The 22,008-nt window shown below is 42.6% G+C and overlaps 1 protein-coding gene across 1 annotated transcript; it reads right to left on the bottom strand.

Annotated features, from left to right (window-relative positions):
* Positions 1-8,470: 8,470 nt before the first annotated feature.
* LOC140732712 (immunoglobulin lambda-1 light chain-like) lies at positions 8,471-11,544 on the bottom strand. Its single transcript, XM_073055383.1, has 3 exons — positions 11,431-11,544; positions 10,964-11,314; positions 8,471-9,081 (listed from the first exon to the last, which is right to left on the bottom strand). The coding sequence occupies exons 1-3, from the start codon at positions 11,477-11,479 to the stop codon at positions 8,759-8,761; spliced, it is 723 nt and encodes a 240-aa protein (XP_072911484.1). The 5' UTR covers positions 11,480-11,544; the 3' UTR covers positions 8,471-8,758.
* Between the last annotated feature and the right edge of the window lie 10,464 nt (positions 11,545-22,008).

Here is a 22,008-nt window from a genome sequence, read left to right as displayed (position 1 = left end):
CATTGTCGTATAGAGTTGTGTTGTCATTTTGCACTGTGACTTCAGTTTTACTCTATTAATTTTATTTTTCATAGATTTACAGATATGGCGCAGAACAGGCCCTTCCGGCCCAACTGTGGCACCGTTCAGCAACTACCTATTTAACACTAGCCTAATCACAGGACACTTTACAACGACCCATTAACTTACTAAATGGTACTGTTAGAGGAAGCTTGAGCACCCGGAGGAAACTCAGTGGTTACGTGGAAACGGTCAAAATCCGTACAGACTCCGAACTCCAGAACGCTCCAATTTGTAATAGCGCCATGATAACCGTCACGTTATCGTGGCACCAGGTTTAATTTAGCTCTTTAATTATTCAATATGGAGTTTAGTGATGTTGCGATTGATGTAATACTCCCTTGATTCCAATCATAAGCACTCTAAGTCTATTGAAATTCGGCTATTTAATCCATGGTTATGACGAAGTTAGGACTCAAAGTGTTCTGTGAGAACATTAGGTATTGCGACTAAACATTGCGCAGTGGCACGGTTGGCCAACCTTACCATCGTTTTCCTAATGACTGAGGATACCCCAATAGGCAGCAATTGGCTGTAATGCTTATTAATTAATTTTTAAGATCCGAATATACTGTGGCAATTTCCGCATTATCAAGTGGATTCCAGCATTGTACCAACTGGAGCAACGAAGTGAAAGGCAGAGCTATCTCTGGAAATGGAATTGCAGGCGGGATGCTGTCTGATCCCATAATCTCTGCAGCATTTATTCTTCTGCGTCGACAACGAATGACCGGAATTGGTCTGCTTGTTGCAGCACTGGGGCAGTGGTGATGCGTCGCTTTAGTTCCGAGAACACATTGTAGGCTTCGTTTGCCCAATGCAGTCATGCACAGGTCTTTCTGGTGAGTGCATTTATGAGACCGCAAGAGAGTTGAAATCCAGGCGAAGCGGCGATAGAAGTTTGCAAACACCAGGAAACGCCGCACCTGTTTGACCGTAGATGGCTTGGGCAACTCCGTGACCACCTGAACATTAGTCGGGTCCATTTGAACACTGGAAGAGGTAAGTATATAGCCCAAAAAGGAGACCTGGTCTTTATGGAACTCATACTTCTCTGGCTTGACGTACAGACTCTTGAGAAGCCGTTTGGCAGCCATTTGGATATGCTGGATGTGTTCCTGGTGAGAGCGGAAATAGATTAGAACGTTGTCCAAAAACATATCACTGACGACATCGTTGACTAGGGCTTGAAAAACAGCGAGGAAGTTGGCCAGACCAAAGGGCATCACAAAGTACTCATCATGGCCTGTGGGGGTGCTGAAAGCTTTCTTCCATTCATCCCTTCTCTGTTACGAACCTTGCTCCTGTAGAGCGTTGAGCAGGCGAGTAGAGGTCCATCCAGGGGATATATCATGTAGTCCAGTTTACGTGCGTCATCACAAAACCAACAGGCTAGGCTTCGAAATTCAACTCACACTGGGTAACGAAATTCTTGCAGGCATCGGGGTCACAGCAGTATCTGCCCATTAGCGGAATACTCGGCCTTGGTACGTATACGAGAGTCGATTCAGGTCGGAACGGGGGAGTCGGGGCAATAGTGGCCGAGATTGTTGGGGCAGCTAAAAAGGAGGATGTGCGAGATGCTGAGAGTGGGACTAACATGGTCATAGGCTGCTGAATTACGACAGCAGAATGCTCATGCCTGTTAGCTATCGATGGCTATCCGCTGCAAGTTCACGGACTGCGGCTGTTAAAGCAGAAATGGCAGACACCTGACTCGATTATCTGTGGTGAGCTGCTGAAATGTTGCTGCGGGAAATAACATCTGTTCCTTCAATTCAGACTGAGCCTGTTGAAACGAAATTATAAGCCGCATTACTTCAGTCACTTCTCCCAAAAACAGATTGGATCGCCTGTAACTTCTACCCTATCTGGCCAATGAAATTCAGGGCCAAGGTTAGATGTTCTCTCTCTGCTGTATCCGTTTTCTTGGTCGAGACTCGCAGTCAGAACGTTCGTATATGGTCCAAGTGTGGCGACAGAGAGACAGGGAAGCGTGTCGAGAACGATTGCAGAATTTAAATGGAAGGGAAATGATAAACGCTCAGCCAACGGGGCCGCTAACTAAAACTGTCAATTTGGAAGTCAAATTCCAGAAACGCGCCTGGAAGCAATACTGAAATGCTAAATAAGTACCGCTCCTCTCCAGTGTCAGTCGAAATGGTAGTCCTCTTTCTCGGACAGGAACAAGTATACGCAGGCAGCGTATTGTTGATGTGCTGTGGGTGATGTCTCGACAATTTCGTCATGAGCAAGCTGGGGACCCGTTGTGCAGCCGAGCTGCGGAACAGCATAGACACCCCCCCCCCCCCCCCCAGCAGAGTAGGTGGTTGTGAGACGTTTACCACCTCTTCCACATTCCGTAGATCATGACATAAATTCCCTACTTTCCCCCTGAGTGGTCAATGTCTCACTGGCAACTCTCAACGCATGAATAAACTACTTTTATATTCTCTAGTCCAATAGGCAAGGACATTTATTGGCCCCTTTGATTCCTCCCGACTCTGTGTTTAATTTCTCTCTTACTTTCTGTATTTTCCTCGATTTCCCATCCGATTTCAGGTTGTAAAACTTTTCGTATGCCTTCTTTTCCTTTTTGATCAAGTTTGAAACATCTCTCATCATCCAAATTTTTTGTTACCTTGCCAACTTTGTCCTTGACCCTTAAAGAAATCCTTGATTTCTGACCTTTAAATAGCTTTCACATGTCCAAACAAGCAAAAACCTTCAAATCTGAAATTTGATTAAGCAAATGGCATTCAGAACTGGGGTTTACGTAAGTGAGTCGACCGCCACGAGGCCAGTCATCACTGCGGCCGGTTCAGGAGTCCGTCAGTTGCAGGCCACAGCCTCACAGTTCAGTGCAGAGACGAGTAAACATCGCGGAGCACCCTAGCATTTTCATTCCGGGCCGGAACTTAAATTAGCCAAACCTTGTGTTGTTCCTCAATCGGGGAACCTGGTCCTGCCGCTTCAATACCGACTCGAGCCAGTGCCCTGCCGTCTCCACTCTGCCACCCCTCGGATCTGCCGTTTCGAATTGGTTCCAAGTCCGCTCCTGCAATGGCTAGAAATTGGCTCAATCCCCTCTCTCGGGCTCGGGATCCATATCCTCCATTCAACCTGTACACAGCACGCTGCCACCGTCCTGCACCTTCGACTCTTAGGATTACATCTCAAAAATTCCAAGTCGTACAGCCACTTCAAAGGCTGAACTCTGAAAGGAAAATTACAGGCAATTGATTTTAGTGATCGTTTCAAGAAAAAGTGTGAATAAAAAAGTACTTAATCGTGTTTGCTGCCATCAAGTCGTCGCTGTGTTTTACCAGCGCCATCTTAAACCAGAAACGAGTCAATAACCCAATTACGATAGGGCTGGGGTCATATATCAGTCTAAGTGGGTAAGGTTGGCAGAGTTTACCCATTAACGTGCAGTAATGAGCCATATAAGCTTCGTGACAATGTGGTGAATATACGATTATCATCATTTTTATGTGCTCTTTACTTTTTATATCGCCAATGGGAAGTTTCTTTTTACCATGAATAGCAGTATTTACCGTCCAGTGGAGTTGATTAAGTGACTGTGTTGGTGTGAGTGTGCGGATGGATGCAAAGCAAAGTATGAAACTCTCTGGATGAGTATATAAACTGTTCTTTGAACACTATATCCCAGTATATCTATATCTAGATATCTCAAAAGATGGCGACTTCCTGACACCAAGTTCAGAGATATGCATTTCTGGCAAATACATCGGTAAATAAACTCACATGATTGAAATCTGGAAAGAAATAAAATTAACGTGTTCTTTCAAGTCAACTTAGGTTGTTAAGTCAAGTAGGGACAGTGTATCCTGTGGAGGTCACAAATCCATGCCACCAACTACAAGGCATATGTCGAGTATAATAGAATGCCTTCCTCAATACTTTAGTTAAAATAACACTAAAAAAGCATGGCGCTGTTAGCTAACAAAGCCTTCTCCTTCAGTGGTAAGCTTTAACATTGCTAAATATACAAGCTTTCACAGTATTTTGGTACATGTGTCAATAATAAACCAATACAAACCACTGAATAATAATGGCTGCAATGTGTATAAGCTTTAAAATTCATTGCAGTTAATCAATAACTACAACGCACCTGCCAAACTGGCGACTTTTAACAACAAGAAAGACAATTGTTACAAGTACATGGAAACACCGACACCTGCACAAACAACTGTAATCCATCCTAATTTGGGAAAAAATGTTTTCGTTCTTTCATTTTCTTTACGTCCAGCGATGGCAATTCCTCCTCAATAATACTGAGGGAGTCCGGTAACAGAAGAACTACAGCGCTGTAAGAGTTCGGCTCACAACTATCCCTTCAAAGCGAATTAAAAACGGCCAGTGACCGCTGGCTTGCTCAGCAACACGCAAATCGCCAAGACAAGCGGGACATGAGTGCAAGGGTCAACGCAAATTAACGCTGGTGATAATCTGACTTCCTTCTGTGCGATTGTAGGAATTGAATTCAGTGACACGTTAGAACAAATCATATTTCCTTAAGGTTGTGTTTGTCTGCATGGACGTAACTCGCCACAATCATGCTCAATAACCAGAAAATGCTGGCGTTTTAATAGAGTCAGGAGTCAATGCCGTTAAAAATTTACCTTAAACCGCACAACTAAATTTTGACATAATTCGGTCAATGCCGTAGTGCTCCTGGAGCAGACTAGAAAAAATAAATGTGAGGTATAATCTCCTCAAAGCATTGCATTAGCCATTACGGTCCCACTCTCGTCTGTAAGAAGTGGAGGGTTGGACATGGGGCTTGCAACCACAACTTGCAAAAACCCAGAGGCACAGAAACGTCAAAAGAAGCCCTAAAACCACACCCCTCGGCAGAAATGATCTTCACCTAAAAGACGGATGAAATCGTGTGGTGAAAGCTGAATGAACAGGGCCAGTCCATCGTCCCAGGACTGAGGCCTCTGCCGAGTTGCTCTCAGCGCCCTGTGGGGTTGATGTGCTTAAAAAAAAGATTAATGGATTTCAATCTTAAGGGTTTGAAAATCATTGTTTCGTGTGCAGGTTCAAATTCCTGTATGAACACTTTCTTTCATGTAAAGCTAATCTAACACTTTTCCCAACGCACCCATTATCACGGGAAAATTTCGAAGACCCTTTCAACGCCTGTTTTGCTCTTCTTCCAATGAAACGGTCTCATGTTCGCCTCTACTTGGGTCCAACAGTCTATTCTATTGCTGTCTCTTTGGCAAACTGGGATTACTGTTTGGAGGCCTTATACCACTTATCTCTCCTATGCCATGGAAAAAGTTTGGTAATGGAAAATCTTCACTATAAATGCATACATCTGCGAGATTTGTAAACGTACCACTCGCCACTCACAATAATTCTCGTGCTATTCAGGTCTAATGTTAAGCACAATGATATCATTTGAACCTGGAATTCCATGAATGCCTGGAATGTGTGATAGGAAATGAATGTTTGTGCCACCATATGACTTAAAGTTAAACCGTTTAAACATCGCCACAATCATCATTCCGACAGGCAGGCTAGTCTTGGTGAAGATGGGGATCGGTGGTGGGGGAGTGTTATCTTACATATAGCAGCTGGAATTTTTGAATTGAATTGAATTGACTTAATTTCTTGCGTCCTTCATATAAATGAGGAATAAAGATCTTTACATTACGTCTCCGTCTCAATGTGCAATGTGTAATTTATGGTAATTTATAATAAATAGAATGTATAACAAGACAGTCAATATAACATAGAGATACAATTGCTTCAGCATGAATTAATCAGTCTGATTGGCCTGGTGGCTATGCTGTCCCGGAGCCTCTTGATCTTGGTTTTTATGCTTTGGTACTGTTTCTCGGTTCGTAGCAGCCGGAACATTTTGTGGTTGGGGTGACTCGGGCGCCCAGTGATTCTTCCAGCACTTTTTACACACACGTCTTGGTAAGTGTCCTGAATAGTGAGAAGTTCACAGATGCGTCGGGCTCTCCGCACCACTCTCTGGAGAGTCCTGTGATTGAGGGACTGCCCATACCAGGCAGTGATACGGACAGTCAGGATGCTCTCAATTGTGCTCCTGTAGAAAATTTAAGAATTAAATTAAACACTTAACCAACAGGTTGGTATATGTCTAGGGGAAAAGGAGATCCAACCACACACCAACCCCACCTCCCATACACGCAGGTGCTGTGAGAATCAAGTTTATGCCTCGCGCCCTCACACAGTATCAAATTCACACCAGATACCGTTATGAAATACACTTTAAAGAGTTTACTAAAACTAAAAGAGTACTAGGCAATACAATATATATGAAAGGAAAGAAAAAAAAAGGCTCCAACTTATCAAAGTTCAGTCAGTTTAGTGCACATCGTTGGAGCTCAACCATCGAACCATTCGACCCTTCGTTGCTTGCCTCCGACCTCCACGTCTTCGCACCTGCGACCACCCCCGGTGGTCAACCAAGCAATGCAGCGCACGTCCACCTTCCCCAGCTTCTTCCTCTCGACTCTCCTCAAAAGACCGCGAAATCCCCCCCCCCCCAAGTTTCCAGCCTCACAAGACAAAATAACATTCCCCATTGGTTAACAAATGAATACAATCCCCATATCAGCAAGTCTAAAGCTAAACAACTGCGAGAGAAACACTTATCAGACAAAGAAGCATTCCTACTCTTAACAAACCAAATAAGCCATTTTGAGCAACATACACAGGACATTGTACACTTAGGATTTGGGGGCCCATATCAAATGAAAAGATACTTGAAGAACTGAACAGACTAGATACTTTGTCTCTGCTCCATGTGGCGGTTCAGGCCTACTTCCTTACTATTAGATGATGGCTCTGCCTAATTCACCTACTTTGACCGCTAATACCGAAAACCCAGCAAGGTAAGCCTTAGGTCTTAACTTAAAAGAACCCCTATTTTGATAGATATCTGCATCTGAAGACTTCTGAAGTTAACTGATAAACATCAAACCACAAACTCAAGGTCACTTCGAAATTACTGGCGTTCAGCCTTTCTTACCGCTTACACACCCTGAGTATAAAGTGTGGAGTTTCGTGGTATGTAGAGTGCAATGAATTCGTCAGTGGTTGGAGTGAACATTGCTGTACCGACTTGGCACTGGCCAATATTTATATAGCCCGTTGTGTCATGCAAACATGTGTTAGCTAATTGGTACCCTCGTTGGAGCTCTCATATGTGAACACTACCGGCCAGATTTGCTATAGTATAAGGTGACTACAGTCCAAACTAACTTGGGTGACCAGAGAATCTAGTTCTTGGGTGGGCTGAGTGAGTCTGTAAAACAATAAATGAGTGAAGGTCTTTCCCTTACTTGAAATAATCTTTGTTTTATGATAAGTGGAAGATTTACTGAGCGTGCCAGAAAAATCACTCATGAAAGGAGATGTCAGAATCAGAATCAGGTTTAAAATCACAGGTATATGTCGTGAAATTTGTTGCTTTACCAAAGCAGTGCATTGAAATAAATAATAAAAATTATAAGTTGCAATACGACGTATGTATATATATTGTACTGTATTCTCGAATCTCTAATCATCACCGTACCCAGCATTAAAGACATCTGTACTGCGAAAATAGTAGTCAATTGGAAATATTTGATTTCTTTGAAACCTAAGGTTATGCCAAGCAAGCTATCGTTAATTGAAGGTGCGTGCAACAACTTCGTAGCTAGATAGGGTGCCAGCGATAGCTTAATTCAATGCTCTGTCGCCTTTCTAACCATAGTACTAAAACTTACTGAACCCGGATTGCTGGTACTATAAAGCTCATGTTAACCCCGACTCTACGACGACGCACTTCGTGAACCTTGCATAGATTTTCTCTTTTTTTCATTGCTTCATTGCTCTGTAAGTTGACCCTTTTCATACAATTGAATCTAGAGCATGATTTTTATTAAGTCTGGACTCACCAGTGATAGTCAATGAACAACTTGATTATTTTAAAATGGCGTCTGTCAGGAACATTATTTGAAGTTTACTTAGGATTGTCTGGTGCATAAACGAGTCTTTGATAGAGTAGAACACTGTACGTGCGAGAACGCTGAGGTTATACTTCCACTTCCTAGTCAGACCAAGTGTGCCCTGCATGGTACACACGGTGGTTTACCTGCCGCGATGCAAACCTGTTGACAGGACAGCTATCAAATCGCTGTTACGCAATGATTAACTACGCCGGTTGCTTTCGTTGCATTACCCTGTGCTAAATGAGCCGCACCGTGGAACCTGAGAACCAGATGAGACCCGCTACAGTTACAGGACCGAAATCAACAGGTAGTAATTTCCACAGAGAAAAGAGAGGCGAGATGATTCTTTTTTCTCAAATTTCCGGTCAGTTTTTCCCCCATCAGAAAACAAACGAAATGACCTTGCATTTAAGATAAATTTGCTGACTTTATTGAACCACTACAAGGAGTGCTGCTGATGCAATGGTCGCACCCTGGCTTTAGTTATATTATTTAATGCACCGAAACAAATTTCAATCAATCTGGAGTCTTCAATCAACACTGGCTTTCTGTCAACAGAACAAAGTTTACAGTAAACAAATCGTAAAAGAGGAAGCTTCCGCTGCAAAGGATGTATTTAAAAAATAACATTCCAATGAATAAAAGAAACAAATTGTCAAAGAACTTTTCTTAGGTCAGATAACAGGTTTATGTCATCAAACACAGCGGGATCTTGCGATATTTGCCCGTAGCGGGTTTGCTTGAGTCTCGTGTTTAACCAAGCAGGAGTAAAGCTCGTGTGAGTTCCACTCTGAGGCTGGCAGAGTCAGGTAACTGCTCGCACTGAACGTGTTGACCGTCTCCTGTTGCAGTCGGCTGTTCTCTACGCCGTTCCTTCTCGCACTGCCGTCCACAGCCCACTCAATATCCACAGCACCCGGATTAAACCCGTTCACTAAACACACAAGCGTGGCGGTGCCCTTCACACTGATTTCGTCCGCTGAAGGAGGCAAGACCGATACGACTGGGGGCCGAGGATCTGGTTTAAAAAAACAGTGATAATTATGTAAAGGCCAAAGAAACGATTTCACATAGCGCTGACACATTCAATGTAATTAACCAGAATGTTTTTCATCTCTACACCTTTCAAAATAAGAAATTCATACCAGCTGTTTAAGCAGAACAAGAATTTTCATTAAGCATGTTAGAATTAATCCAACACTACGACAGTAATTACTTCTTGCAGTGCATTCTCACGGTTAATAAACAGGAGAGATCGACATAATTTCTGCAGTGTACTATTGTACACAAATAATTGTTCTCTATTTCCCTAGCTTTCTCACACAGAAGAACCAATTAGTCCTCGGGAACCCTAAAGTTCAAGAAGTGCGATGCTAAATCGTTAGGTAGAAATATAAAATTGTGAAATGTGAGCTGCACTGATTCAATACCCCAAATTTTAACCTTCTGTAATTCATCTTAATATTCGAAAGCTATCAGTTTTGTTCTCCCTCTCATGCTTTAGTTTGAAAACCTGATGAAGCAAAAAAGTAGATGTTTCACATCAGTAAAGTTTGCGGTAGAATCTTTTCCTAATTTAATAAAGCAATTAGGTTGTTAATGTTAAGCTTTAAATATTGAACAGAATAACCTTTAACAGCTTAGACTGCGACAAAGAAGTAAACCCGTTATGAAAACAAACGGGGAAAACGCAAATACTGAAAATCTGAATTAAAATCTAAAAATGGTGAGGTTACCCAACAGTTTAGTATACAGCAAGTGTGGAGAGAGAAACGGACGAAATATGGTTCGTGGCCTAAGGTTGCAGGAGATCAATTATACAGCTTTCGTTACATGCACGTGCAGTTCAGCTCTTTGAGTGATTATCCAGAACGTTTGACGTTAATATCTCATCTCCTTCTACCTTAAGCCACGAAATTATCAATCACCCCTCGTAGCAGGCCAGCTCTGAAGTATCGTAGACAGAACATGTAGCCTAGTTTCGCTCTCTCAAGATGCTATATACTAATTGTGTGAACGCGGTCGCTCAGGAATAGAATTGGCCTCTATGTTTCCGTTCTTTTCTGTATTCCATCCTTCTCGGTGCCACAAACTCCTGTTGGGTTGATTTCTATGTTACCTCCGAAGTAGACAGCTTTCATTACAACTGAGATTTTGAATTGTACGACCACGGGAACAACGACCCCGCGTAGCGGATGGGTTCGGATGGTACCGGTTACAGCCTAACCGGCATAAATATTTATTGATATCTATTAAATATAGAGATACAGCGCGTAATAGGCACTTCCTCTTCCGCACCGCCCCACTAACACTTGAGAACCCCGACTGAATTTCAACCAATTAATTCTAATTCTTTGGCAAGAGATGGCAATAAGATTACAAATGGTATAAAAGGCTTTAATATGTTCGATAGTTCTGGAGAAATAGAAAGACGCTCAAAATAAATTCATCTCAACATAAGGCATGCAAATCGTGAGGGCACCTATTAATACTCTCTGGAATCCATTTTTAGATTCACTGTGAACACTGCATCTTGGTAACAAACAAAATTATTATTCATAGTCATCTGCAAATGCTCTGGGTGATAATTTTATTTTAAAGTTTGAAATTGAAAGCTATTTCCTAAAAGGTTGGAGGAGACTATTAATTTTCATTTTCAGTTTTTCTGCTGAACCGTTCGAACGGGAGAGGGAAACGTGCGCAGGCAGTGAGAGATGTGGGTGGGTGAGGGTGGTGATGTTGGCGGTGTGGTTAACGCTAGAACAGGAGTGCAACATTCGATAAAGACAGACTCACTATGGATGCATATTCTCGGCAGATTTAAAGTTAAATTATGTAATTAATTTTAGAGCGTTAACAATAACGCACACAGTGCCTTAGAAAGAAGAAATTTTACTTACTGCCCACTGCCACCTTTGTTCCTTTTCCGAATATTAAGGCGTCTTTCCACATGGCGCAGTAATAGTCCGCAGCGTCCTCCGATTGAACGTTAGATATTGTGAAATATCCCGTATTGCCCGACTGAGAGCCGGAGAACCTTTCTGAAACTCCCGGACCTCTTCCAGGGCTGCTCTTGCTGGACCAATAATAGACTAAAAGCCGGGGAGTCTTTCCGGGAATCTGCTGATACCAGGACACACCGTCGTAATTCCCTAAACTAGCCCCGGACATGGTACAGCTTAATTGTAAGTTCTGCCCCGGACTGATCGACTTCGAAAGCGGCTGAGTTACTGTAACTTCTGCGCGTAAATCTGAAAAAAAAAGTGGCATAATGACAACAATAGTTTGTAATGAAAAACGTGAAAGAAACGTCCCAGTGAATCGTCCTTGAGAAGAAATCTAATATTGCTGAAAATAAAATACTCACAAATCGCAAGATAAAGGAGCGCACTGACAACACGGATCCAGTAAAACATTGTAAATGACTGAATTGAGTCGTGCAGTGCAGCAGTTTCCGGGGGAAGTGGTTTCTAAAGTTGTTACCAACTCGCTTATAAAGTGTATTTCAAGGTTAAAGTGTTATTAATACAAACTACGGCGTTCTTTGGGCCAATCAGAAGTTGCCAGCTTCTCCGTGTGTCCCCATTCAAGCCAGAAATAGTTTCAAGTTCGGTATTTCTGGTCACGTCGGTGTATTTTTAAATATTAAAAGCCAACATGAAACAACGGTCGTTTAATTTTTGATTCTGTACGCTTATTTTCAGGGTGCTCAAGTACCAGATCAGTTTTTCAAGAGTTTATTCAGGACTGTTCAGTTGGGATAAAAGAAAACATCATTTCTTAATCGGATTATTAAGACCAGAGACGTTCCACGACGCAAAGTTGCATATTATGTATATAAAATGTAGAATCATAGCTGTTATGAAGAAAAGAAGCAGATCCCTCAGGCCACCAAGTCCATACCGGGTCAAGTACCCTCCCTCATACCTCTATATTAATCCCATTTTCCTGCACGAGACATTGCTAAGTTCAGAAAAGCATTAAACCGATGAAAATTTTTCAAAGCAAATACAAACGTTTGTAAATTCTGGGCTGTTGCTTAGGAAGGCAATTGCAATGAACTGTATTCTCTGCATTGAGTGACCTGTCGGGGATATGCCACAAACTTTTCCCCAACATATGGCAGCAACATCGATGCTCTGGGCAGGTTCATGAATCTTCCCATTGCACTGAATTTAGTGAAGACAAAAATAAGCTTAACCGACCCGCTGAAGGTAATATACATTTTACCCAAGTGATTAACGTCAAAAAATACCGTTGTTCATCGGGATGTTGAAAGCGGTTCATCACATCGACATATAGTATTATCATTTAATCACGAGCAGCATAAAGTTGTTGATACGTGAAGTATCAGGATTTCAAATGATTGTTACATATTCAATATACTGTATAACACCAGACAATTTCTCTCGGTGCAGAAGAAATGAAAATTAGAAATTAGCCTTGAATCAATGACAAAAATCAGCGCACTATGCTCAGATTCCGAAATTTAATTGGTGTTATAAGAGTTGCTTCAGTAATGATCAGAAGTTCTTCGGATTTCTTACTTGCGGCAGGGATGTCTGTTGCCAGGATTTAAAACATGGTACACATCGGTACCAATGACGTAGGAAGAAAGAGTGAGGAGGTCCTGAAGAGTGAGTATAGAGAGCTTGGTAGGAAGTTAAAAAGCAGGACCACGAGGGTGGTAATCTCGGGATTGCTACCTGTGCCACGTGCCATTGAGGGTAAGAATAGGATGCTCTGGTGGATGAATACGTGGCTGAGGAACTGGTGTACGGGGCAGGGTTTCAGATTTCAGGATCATTGGGACCTCTTCTGGGGCAGGTGGGACCTGTACAAGAGAGACGGGTTACACCTGAACTACAGTGGGACAAATATCCTTGCAGGGCGGTTTGTTAGTGCTATTGGGGGGGGGGGGTTAAACTAGATTTGCAGGGGGATGGGAACCAGAGTGCCAGAGTAGATAGTGGAGCGGGGGTGAAAAGAAATGATGTTAAAGTTTCATGCAAAGTCACAAATTGAAGGGTTGTATGTGGTGGCAATGAACTTCTGCGGTCAGTCTATATCAATGCGAGGAGTATTATGGGAAAGGCTGACGAGCTGAGGGCGTAGATTGACATGTGGAATTTTGACATTGTAGCCATTAGTGAAACTTGGCTACAGGAGTGGCAGGACTGGAAGCTTAATGTTCCAGGGTTCTGATATTTCAGACGTGATAGACGTAGAGGGATGAAGGGTGGGGGTGGCATTGCTAATCAGGGGATATGTTACAGAGGTGCTCAGGCCGGACAGATTAGAGCGTTTGTCTACCGAGGTCATATGGGTGGAGCTGAGAAACAGGAAAGGAATGACCACATTAATGGAGTTGTATTATAGACCACTCAATTTTCCACATATTGATTGGGACTCCCATACTGTTCAAGGTCTAGACGGGTTAGAGCTTGTAAAATGTGTTCTGTAAAGTTTTCTAAATCAATATATAGAGGTACCGACTACAGACGATCCAATATTAGATCTCCTATTAGTAAACGAGTTAGGACAGGTCACGGAAGTGTGTGTAAGGGAACACTTCGGTTCCAGTGATCATAACACCATTAGTTTCAACTTGATCATGGATAAAGATAGATCTGGTCCTCGGGTTGAGGTTCTAAACTGGAAAAAGGCCAAATTTGAAGAAATGAGAATGGATCTAAAAAACATGGATTGGGACAGGTTGTTCACTGGCAAGGATGTCGTTGGTAAGTGGGAGGCCTTCAAAGGAGAAATTTTGAGAGTGCAAAGTTTGTATGTTGCTGTCAGGATTAAAGGCAAAGTGAATAAGAATAAGGAACCTTGGTTCTAAAGAAGAAGAGAGAGATTTATGACATGTATAGGAAACAGGGAGCAGATGAGGTACTTGAGGAGTATTAAAAGTGCACAAAATACAAGAAAGAACTCAGGAGGGCTAAAAGAAGACACCAGGTAGCTTTGGCGGTCAAGGTAAAGGATAATCTAAATAAATACCTTCTACTGGTATGTTAAGAGCAAAAGGATAGTAAGGGATAAAATTTGCCCTCTTGAAGATCAGAGTGGTCGGCTATGTATGGAACCAAAAGGACTGGGGGAGATCTTAAATGGGTTTTTGCGTCTGTATTCACTAAGGAAACTGGCATGGAGTCAATGGAAATAAGGCAAATAAGTAGAGAGGTCATGGAACCTATACAGATTGAAGAGGAGGAGGTGCTTGCTATCTTGAGGCAAATCAGAGTAGACAAATCCCTAGGACCTGACAGGGCATTCCCTCGGACCTTGAAGGAGATTGGTGTTGAAATTGCAAGGGTCCTGGCAGATATATTTAAAATGTCGGTATCTCTGGGTGAGGTGCCGGAGGACTGGAGGATAGGTCATGTTGTTCCGTTCTTTAAAAATGGCTCTAAAGTAATCCGGGAAATTATAGGCTGGTAAATTTGACGACGGTAGTAGGTAAATTATTGGAAGGAGTACTAAGAGATAAAATTTACAAGTATTTAGATAGACAGGGACTTATTAGGGAGAGTCAACTCGGCTTTGTGCGTGTTAGGTCATGTTTAACAAATCTATTAGACTTTTTCGAGGAGATTGCTTCTCTGAGTGGAGGCCTGTGACTGGTAGTGTGCCACATGGATCAATGCTGGGTCCATTGTTACTTTTCACCTATATCAATGATCTGGATGATAATGTGGTAAATTAGATCAGCAAATTTGCTGATGATACAAAGATTGGAGGTGTAGTGGATAGTGAGGAAGATTTTCAAAGCTTGCAGAGGGATGTGGACCGGCTAGAAAAATGGGCTGAAAAATTGCAGGTGGAATTTAATACAGACAATTGTGAGGTATTGCACTTTGGAAGGATAAACCAGGGTAGAAAATACAAGGTAAATGGTAGGACACTCAGGAGTGCAGTAGAACAGAGGGATCTGGGAATACAGATACAAAATTCCCTAAAAGTGGAGTCACAGTTAGATAGGGTAGTAAAAACAGCTTTTGGTACATTGGCCTTTATAAATAGAAGTATTGAGTATAAGAGTTGAAATGTTATGGATGGTGAGGTTGTATAAGGTATTGGTCAGGCCGAATTTGGAGTATTGTGCACAGTTTTGGTCATCGAATTACAGGACGGATATTAACAAGGTTGAAAGAGTGCAGAGAAGGTTTACAATGATGTTGGACTTGATAAACTGAGTTACAGAGAAAGGTTGAATAGGTTAGGAATTTATTCCCTGGAGCGTAGAAGAATGAGGGGATACTTGATAGAGGTATATAAAATAATGATGGGTATAAATAGAATGAATGCAAGCAGGCTTTTTCCACTGAGGCTAGGGGAGAAAAAAAAACAGAGGACATGGGTTAAGGGTGAAGGGGGAAAAGTTTAAAGAGAACATTGATGGGGGGGAGTTTCTTCACAGCGAGAGTGGTGGGAGCGTGGAATGAGCTGCCAGATGAAGTTGTAAATGTGGCTCACTTTCAATATTTAAGAAAACCTTGGACAGGGACATGGATGAGAGGTGTGTGGAGGGATATAGGCCAGGTGCAGGTCAGAGGGACTAGGCAGAGAAACGGTTTGGCACAGCCAAGAAGGGCCAAATGGCCTGTTTCTGTGCTGTAATGTTCTATAGTTCTTATGGTATGGTTGAGGCGCCCTGGAAGAACGAATCACGAAGTTAAACGGTGTTACTTTTTTCTAGGCTGCGAGAGACTGCTAATGTCATTTTGAATCTTCCTACAAACTGGAAGCACCCTCTGCTTCCTGTCTGTTCCCGTGTCTGTCTAAATGCCGCTTAAGCGTTGCTTTTGAAACTAATTCCAACACTTCACCATAAAGTGCTTTCCAGTCACCCACTCTCCAGTTGTCAGATCAGGTTTATTGTCTTTTAACTATATACATATATACTGTCAAATGAGGCAACGCTTCTCCGAACCAGAGTGTAAAAGTACGGTAGCAAACATTACACACATATAACACACACTAACCTAGGAGAGTAAGGGTACAATCTGCAGATGAATTACGCAAAAAATAAATATTGTAAGGTACAGAACAGATTAACCGGTGACACTTCGAATGCGATGCGGCTGTGTGTTCAGAAGCCTAATGGCCTGCAGGAAAAAACGGTCTCCCATCCTGATGTTCTTATTTTTATGCATCGGAGTCTCCTGCCTGATGTTTGGAACTCAGACAGGAAGCTAGATGGATGGATAGGATAACAGCATTAGACCATAAGACATAGGAGCAGAATTAGGCCATTCTGCCCATCGAGTCTACGCCGCCATTGCATCATGGCTCAGCCCGGATCCCAGTCAATCCCATACACTTGTCTTCTCGCCATGCCCTGACCAATCAGGAAACGATCAACTTACGCTTTAAACAATACTGCGGATTTGGCCTCCACCGCAATTTGTGAAAGAACATTCCACAGACTCACTACTCTCTGACTAAAGACATTCCTCAATACATCTGTCCTAAAAGGTCACCCCTCAAATTTGAGACTGTGCTCTCCAGTTTTGGATACCCCCGCTATGGTAAACTTCTTCTCCACATCCACATTATCTCGTCATTTCAACATTCGGTAGATTTGAATGAGATCCCCCGGCATTCTTCTAAATACCGGTGTGTACAACCCCAAAGCTGCCAAAAGCTCCTCAGATGTTAACTCCTACCGGGAATCATCCTCGGGAACATCCTCTGGACTCTCTCCAATGACAATACATCCTTTCAGAGATATGGGGCCAAACCTGTTGACAATATTCCAAATGTGGCCTGAGTAGCGTCTTATAAAGCCTCAGCATTATCTCATTGTATTTTATGTTCCATTCCTCTTGAAATAAATGTAAACATTGCATTTGTCTTCATTACCACAGATTCAGTCTGTGACGTAACCTTCTGATAGTCTTGCACGAGGATTCCTAAGTCCCCCTGCACCTCTGATGCTTGAATTTTCTCCCCATTTAGACAATAGTCTGCATTATTATTCCTTTTACAAAAATGTATTATCATACATTTCCCAACACTGTATTCCAGCTGCCACCTTCTCCCCCATTCTTCCAATTTGTCTGAGAACTGTTTCCTCGGCACTACCTACCCCTCCACCTATCTTCGTAGCCGCAAACATTGCCACAAAGCCATCACTTCCATTATATAAATCATTGACAAGCAATGCGAAAAGAAACGGTACAGATACTGACGCTTGAGTAACACCACTAGTCATTGGCAGCCAACCAAAAAAGGTCCTGTATATGCCCACTCACTGCCTCCTGCCTGTCGGCCATTCCTCTATCCATGTCAGTATCTTTCCTGTATCGCCATGGGATTTTATCTTGTTAAGCAGCCTCATGAATGTCATCTTATCAAATGCTTTCTGAAAATCCAAGTAAGTGACATGCGCTGACTCTCCTTTGTCTATCCTGCTTGTGTCTTCCTCGAAGAACCCTTAACAGATACGTCAGGCAAGCTTTCCCTTTACAGACGCCATGCTGGCTGACTAATTTTATCACTAGTCTCCAAGTACCCCAAAAATTCATCGCTAATAATAAACTCTGGTTAGGCTAACTGGTCTATAACTTCCTTTCTTTTGACTTTCTCTCTTGTTAAAGAGTGGAGTGACGTTTGCAATTTTTCAGTTCACCGGGACCATGTCATCATCTTTTCGAGAAAGATCATCCGTTATCTTCCCAGCACCCTCTTTCAGGACTCAAGGATGTAGTCCATCTGGTCCAGATGACTTCCTTACATTAAGACCATTCAGTTTGCCTGGCGTTGTTCCTTTGTAATAGCAATGGCACTCACTCCTGCTTCCTGACACTCACGCACTGCTAATGTCCTCCACAATGAAGACTGATGCAAAGTATTAATTACGTACATCTGCCATTTCTTTGGACCCTACTACTACCTCACCAGCATCATATTCCGATGGCCCAATATCAACTCTCACCTCCCTTTTATTCCTTGTATAACTGGAAAAAAAACTTTTAATAGCCTGCTTTATATTATTGGCTGGTTTGCCCTCATATTTCATGTTTTCCTTTCTTACAGATTTTCAGTTGCCTTTTGTTCGATTTTAAAAGCTTCCCATTCACTTTTGCCACCTTACGTGCTATTTCATTGGCTTTAATGTTGTCCTTAACTTCCCTTGTAAGCCACGGTTGCCTGCGGGACTTCTTCTGTGGAACATATCCATCCTGCGCCATGTGAACTGTTCCCAAAAAATTCAGCCATCTCCGCTCTGCCGTCATCCCTGCCAGTAACCTCCTCCAATCTGCCCAGGTACGCTCCTCTCTCATGCTTCTGTAATTCCCTTTATTCCATTATGATACTAATACATGTGACTCATTCTTCTCGCTCTCAGATTGCAGTATGAATTCATCATATTATGATCACTGCGCCCTAAGGTTTCCTTTACGTTAAGTTCCCTAATAATATCCGGATTATTACACAACATTCAATCTGAGATAACCTTTCTAAGAGTAGGCTCAAGCAAAATCTGCTCTAAAAATCCATTTTGAGGGTATTCAACAAATTCCCTCTCTTGTAATCCGACATCAAGCTGATTTTCCCAAACCCTCTGTATATTCAACTCCCCCACTGCAATTGCGAGGTTACTCCTATTGCATGCCCTTTCCAGATCCCTTTGCAATCTCAACCCCACCTCTTGGCCATTATTTGGAGTCCTATATACGATTCCCATAATGGATTATTTTTATCCTTACAGTTTATTTACTCCACCCACAAAGATTCAACATTTTCTGTCCCTGTGACACCTCTTTCTGAAGATGTAATTCCATCTCGTACCAGCAGAACCACACCAGCGCCTATGCCTTCCTGCCTGCTGCCTGTCCTTCCGAGACAAAGTACATCTTCTGACATTAAGCTTCCGGCTATGGCCTTCTTTCATCCACGACTTAATAATGCCCACAACATCATACAGTCCAATCCTTAATTGCACATATCGCAATGGCGGTTGCTTTATTAAAATGGCAGGGTCGAATTTAGGCAAACAAAGCGACCTATGGCATGTGGAAAGGTGAGACTAGGTATGCCTGCATCCTATTCATCAGGTAGAAAATTTTGATTAGACTTGTTGACATTCTCCTGTAGCGTTCTTGTTCACGTTACCCTTCCCCTTCTCTTTTGTTTTCCCTGGACTACAGGAGGGGGAGTGAGCATTAGGGATAGGCTGTGTCTATTTGCATATTTAGAGGGTGAAGGAGGAAGCGGGCTTCCTGGGGTGTACTCAGTTTGACGCTCTTCTCCATAATAATGATGGGACCTCTGAATGTTCCCTCTGTCCCGGAAGTAGTATCTTGGTCTAAAACTTTCTTATGTAAAAGGGAATGGCCTATACCTAGTGTCTGGCACTCTGGTTTGTGAGTGAATATATCTTCCTGAGGCGGGTGGTCTCCAGGGAACTTGTTCAGTTTGATGATAACATTTCCTTGCTGAGATGTTAGTGTAGCAGAACGCTGAGAATGCGATTGATCTGAGGAATGAGGTTGGTTTGATGATTTTATTATTCACCCTAAGTTACTAAATTCCCTTTAGAAGGAAATGGAGAGGGAAATGTGTATGACCGTCAACTGTCCTTTTCTCTCCATAGATGCTAGAAGGACCCGCAAAGTTCCTACAGCTTTTTGAATGGATTCGGAAAGCTAAATTAATTGCCTGTGGTATTAAATACTCGGGGGAATACATGGTCAAAGGCTGCTCAATTGTGCCTGTGAGAACGCTAATGGCTGTCAGCTAACGCTAGCTATCCGCTGTAAGTTCGTGGACTGCAGCTGTTAAAGCTGAAATGGCAGACACCTGATTCGATTGTCTGTGGTGAGCCGCTGAATTGTTGCTGCGGGAAATGAAATCTGTTCCCCCAATTGAGACTGAGCTTGCGAAATGAGATTATCTTCTGCATTACTTCAGTCACTTCTCCCAAAGCAGATTCGATCGCCTGTAATTTCTATCCTATCTGGCCAATGAATCTCTCTCTCTCTCTCTCTCTCTCTCTCTCTCTCTCTCTCTCTCTCTCTCTCTCTCTCTCTCTCTCTCTCTCTCTCTCTCTCTCTCTCTCTCTCTCTCTCTCTCTCTCTCTCTCTGTATCTGTTTTCGTAGGCGGGACTCACAGTCTGAAGGTTCCTATATGGTCCAAGTGTGGAGGAGAGAGAGAGGCACTGAAGCGGGTCGAAAACTGTTACAGAATTTAACAGGAAAGTAAAAAATAAACGTTCAGCCAACAGGGCCGTTAACTGAAACTGTCAAACTGAAAGTTAAATTCCACCAATGCGGCTGGAAGCAATACTCCAATACTAAATACTGCTCCTTTCCAGCGTCAGTTGAAAGGATCGGCCTCTTTTACGGACAGGAACGAGATTGAGCAGGCAGTATTTCGTTGCCGTGCTTTGAGTCAAGTCTCGACAATTTTATCATGGGCAAAATTGCCGACCCGTTGCACAGCCCATCTGCGGAGCCGCATAAACCCCCAGCAGAGTAGATGATTGTTAGACGTTTACTACCGCATTCTCATTCCATGGCTCCAGACATAAATTCTCCACTTTGCCCTTTTGTGGCCAATGTCTCACTAGCGACTCTCTTTTTCAACACATGTATAAACCGCTTCAATATTCTTAATTCCAATAGGCAAGGATATTTATTGGCCCCTTTCATTCTTCCCTTTCTCTCTTACTTCCTGTACTTTCCTCTATCTCCCATCCGATTTCAGGTTGTAAAACTTTGCATATGCCTCCTTTCCCATTTTCACCAAATTTAAAATATCTCTCATCATCCAAAGTTCTGTTACCTTGCCATCCTCGTCTTTGATCCTTAAAGGATTACGTTGGTCTTGATTTCTCACACGTTAAGTGTGTAGTTACATGACAACGATTGCTCCCTATCTCCACGTGACTGGTGCAAGTAGTATTTCCCAATTTAGCATTTGTTCAATAAATTATACTCCAACAAATCGCTTGTCATTCAAAAAGTTCCAATTAATGTTGCGGATACGAAAGTTACCCAGTACAATTAGACTGTTGCTTTTGCATCTTCCTATGCTCCGCTTGCTTATTTGCTCCACGATCTCTCCTTGGCCACTGCAATACTTAGACTTTGCCGTATACTGATTGTACCTTTTCTATGCTTCATTCTTACCCATAGAGATTCACAGGATGAATCCTCCATGATGTCGTAGCTGCAGCGTGCATCGTTTTCTAAAAGCTGGCCCTGTCACTTGCGTAGTATATAACCAGCAGAACGCCTATAGCCAAACGGACATTGACAGTAGGTACATAACAACATCGTAGATTGCAATTTAATATTCAAGTCACGGTGTCTCGGAAATAAATTACCATCTGTCTAATATTGCTTTGGCTAAATCTTAGGGTTTCCTACACGATAACAGTAACAACACGAAAGGGGCTCCAGTTGCTCGAGGTGGTTTAGCACGAGCCTTTGTTTCTACAATGGAGCCGTGGTATCAATGAATTGTGATGAGTTTAGCCGGAGACTGAGTGAGAGTGACAGAGAGGGAGAGTGAGAGTGAGAGTGAGAGTATGACAAAGTGAGTAAGTGAGAGAGGAAGAGAGTGAGAATGAGAGAAAGAGAGATAGAGAGAGGGGAGAGAGAGAGATAACTGTTTTATACAGCTGATGACAATTCAGAGTTCCATCTTCAAAGAACGGTTACCATATTATCAAATCATATATACTATATGCAACCTTGAGATTCGTCAAGGAATTTCAAAATTCGTCAGGAAGCCACAAAACAAAGAAACCCCATAGAACTCATTAAAAACGTAGAGCATCAAACACACATTGTACATGGGGGAAAAAAACAAAGCGTCCAAACAATCAAAGTAAGCAAATGACATTCAGAACTGAATTTACGTAAGTGAATCCATCGCCACGAAGTCAGTCATCACTGCGGTCGGTTCCGGAGTCCGTTTGTTGGA

The sequence above is a fragment of the Hemitrygon akajei genome, chromosome 9, assembly GCF_048418815.1.
Source record: "Hemitrygon akajei chromosome 9, sHemAka1.3, whole genome shotgun sequence".
NCBI lineage: Eukaryota > Metazoa > Chordata > Chondrichthyes > Myliobatiformes > Dasyatidae > Hemitrygon > Hemitrygon akajei.
This window is presented reverse-complemented; position numbering and strand designations above follow the sequence as displayed.

Bases quoted from the DNA above. Each gene is read 5' to 3' on its own strand.
- LOC140732712 (XM_073055383.1), bottom strand. From the start codon at position 11,479: ATGTTTTACTGGATCCGTGTTGTCAGTGCGCTCCTTTATCTTGCGATT. The intron at 11,315-11,430 runs GTGAGTATTTTA...TTTTTTTTTCAG, and splicing joins GCTCCTTTATCTTGCGATTT to ATTTACGCGCAGAAGTTACA. The intron at 9,082-10,963 runs GTAAGTAAAATT...TTTTTAAACCAG, and splicing joins AACAAAGGTGGCAGTGGGCA to ATCCTCGGCCCCCAGTCGTA.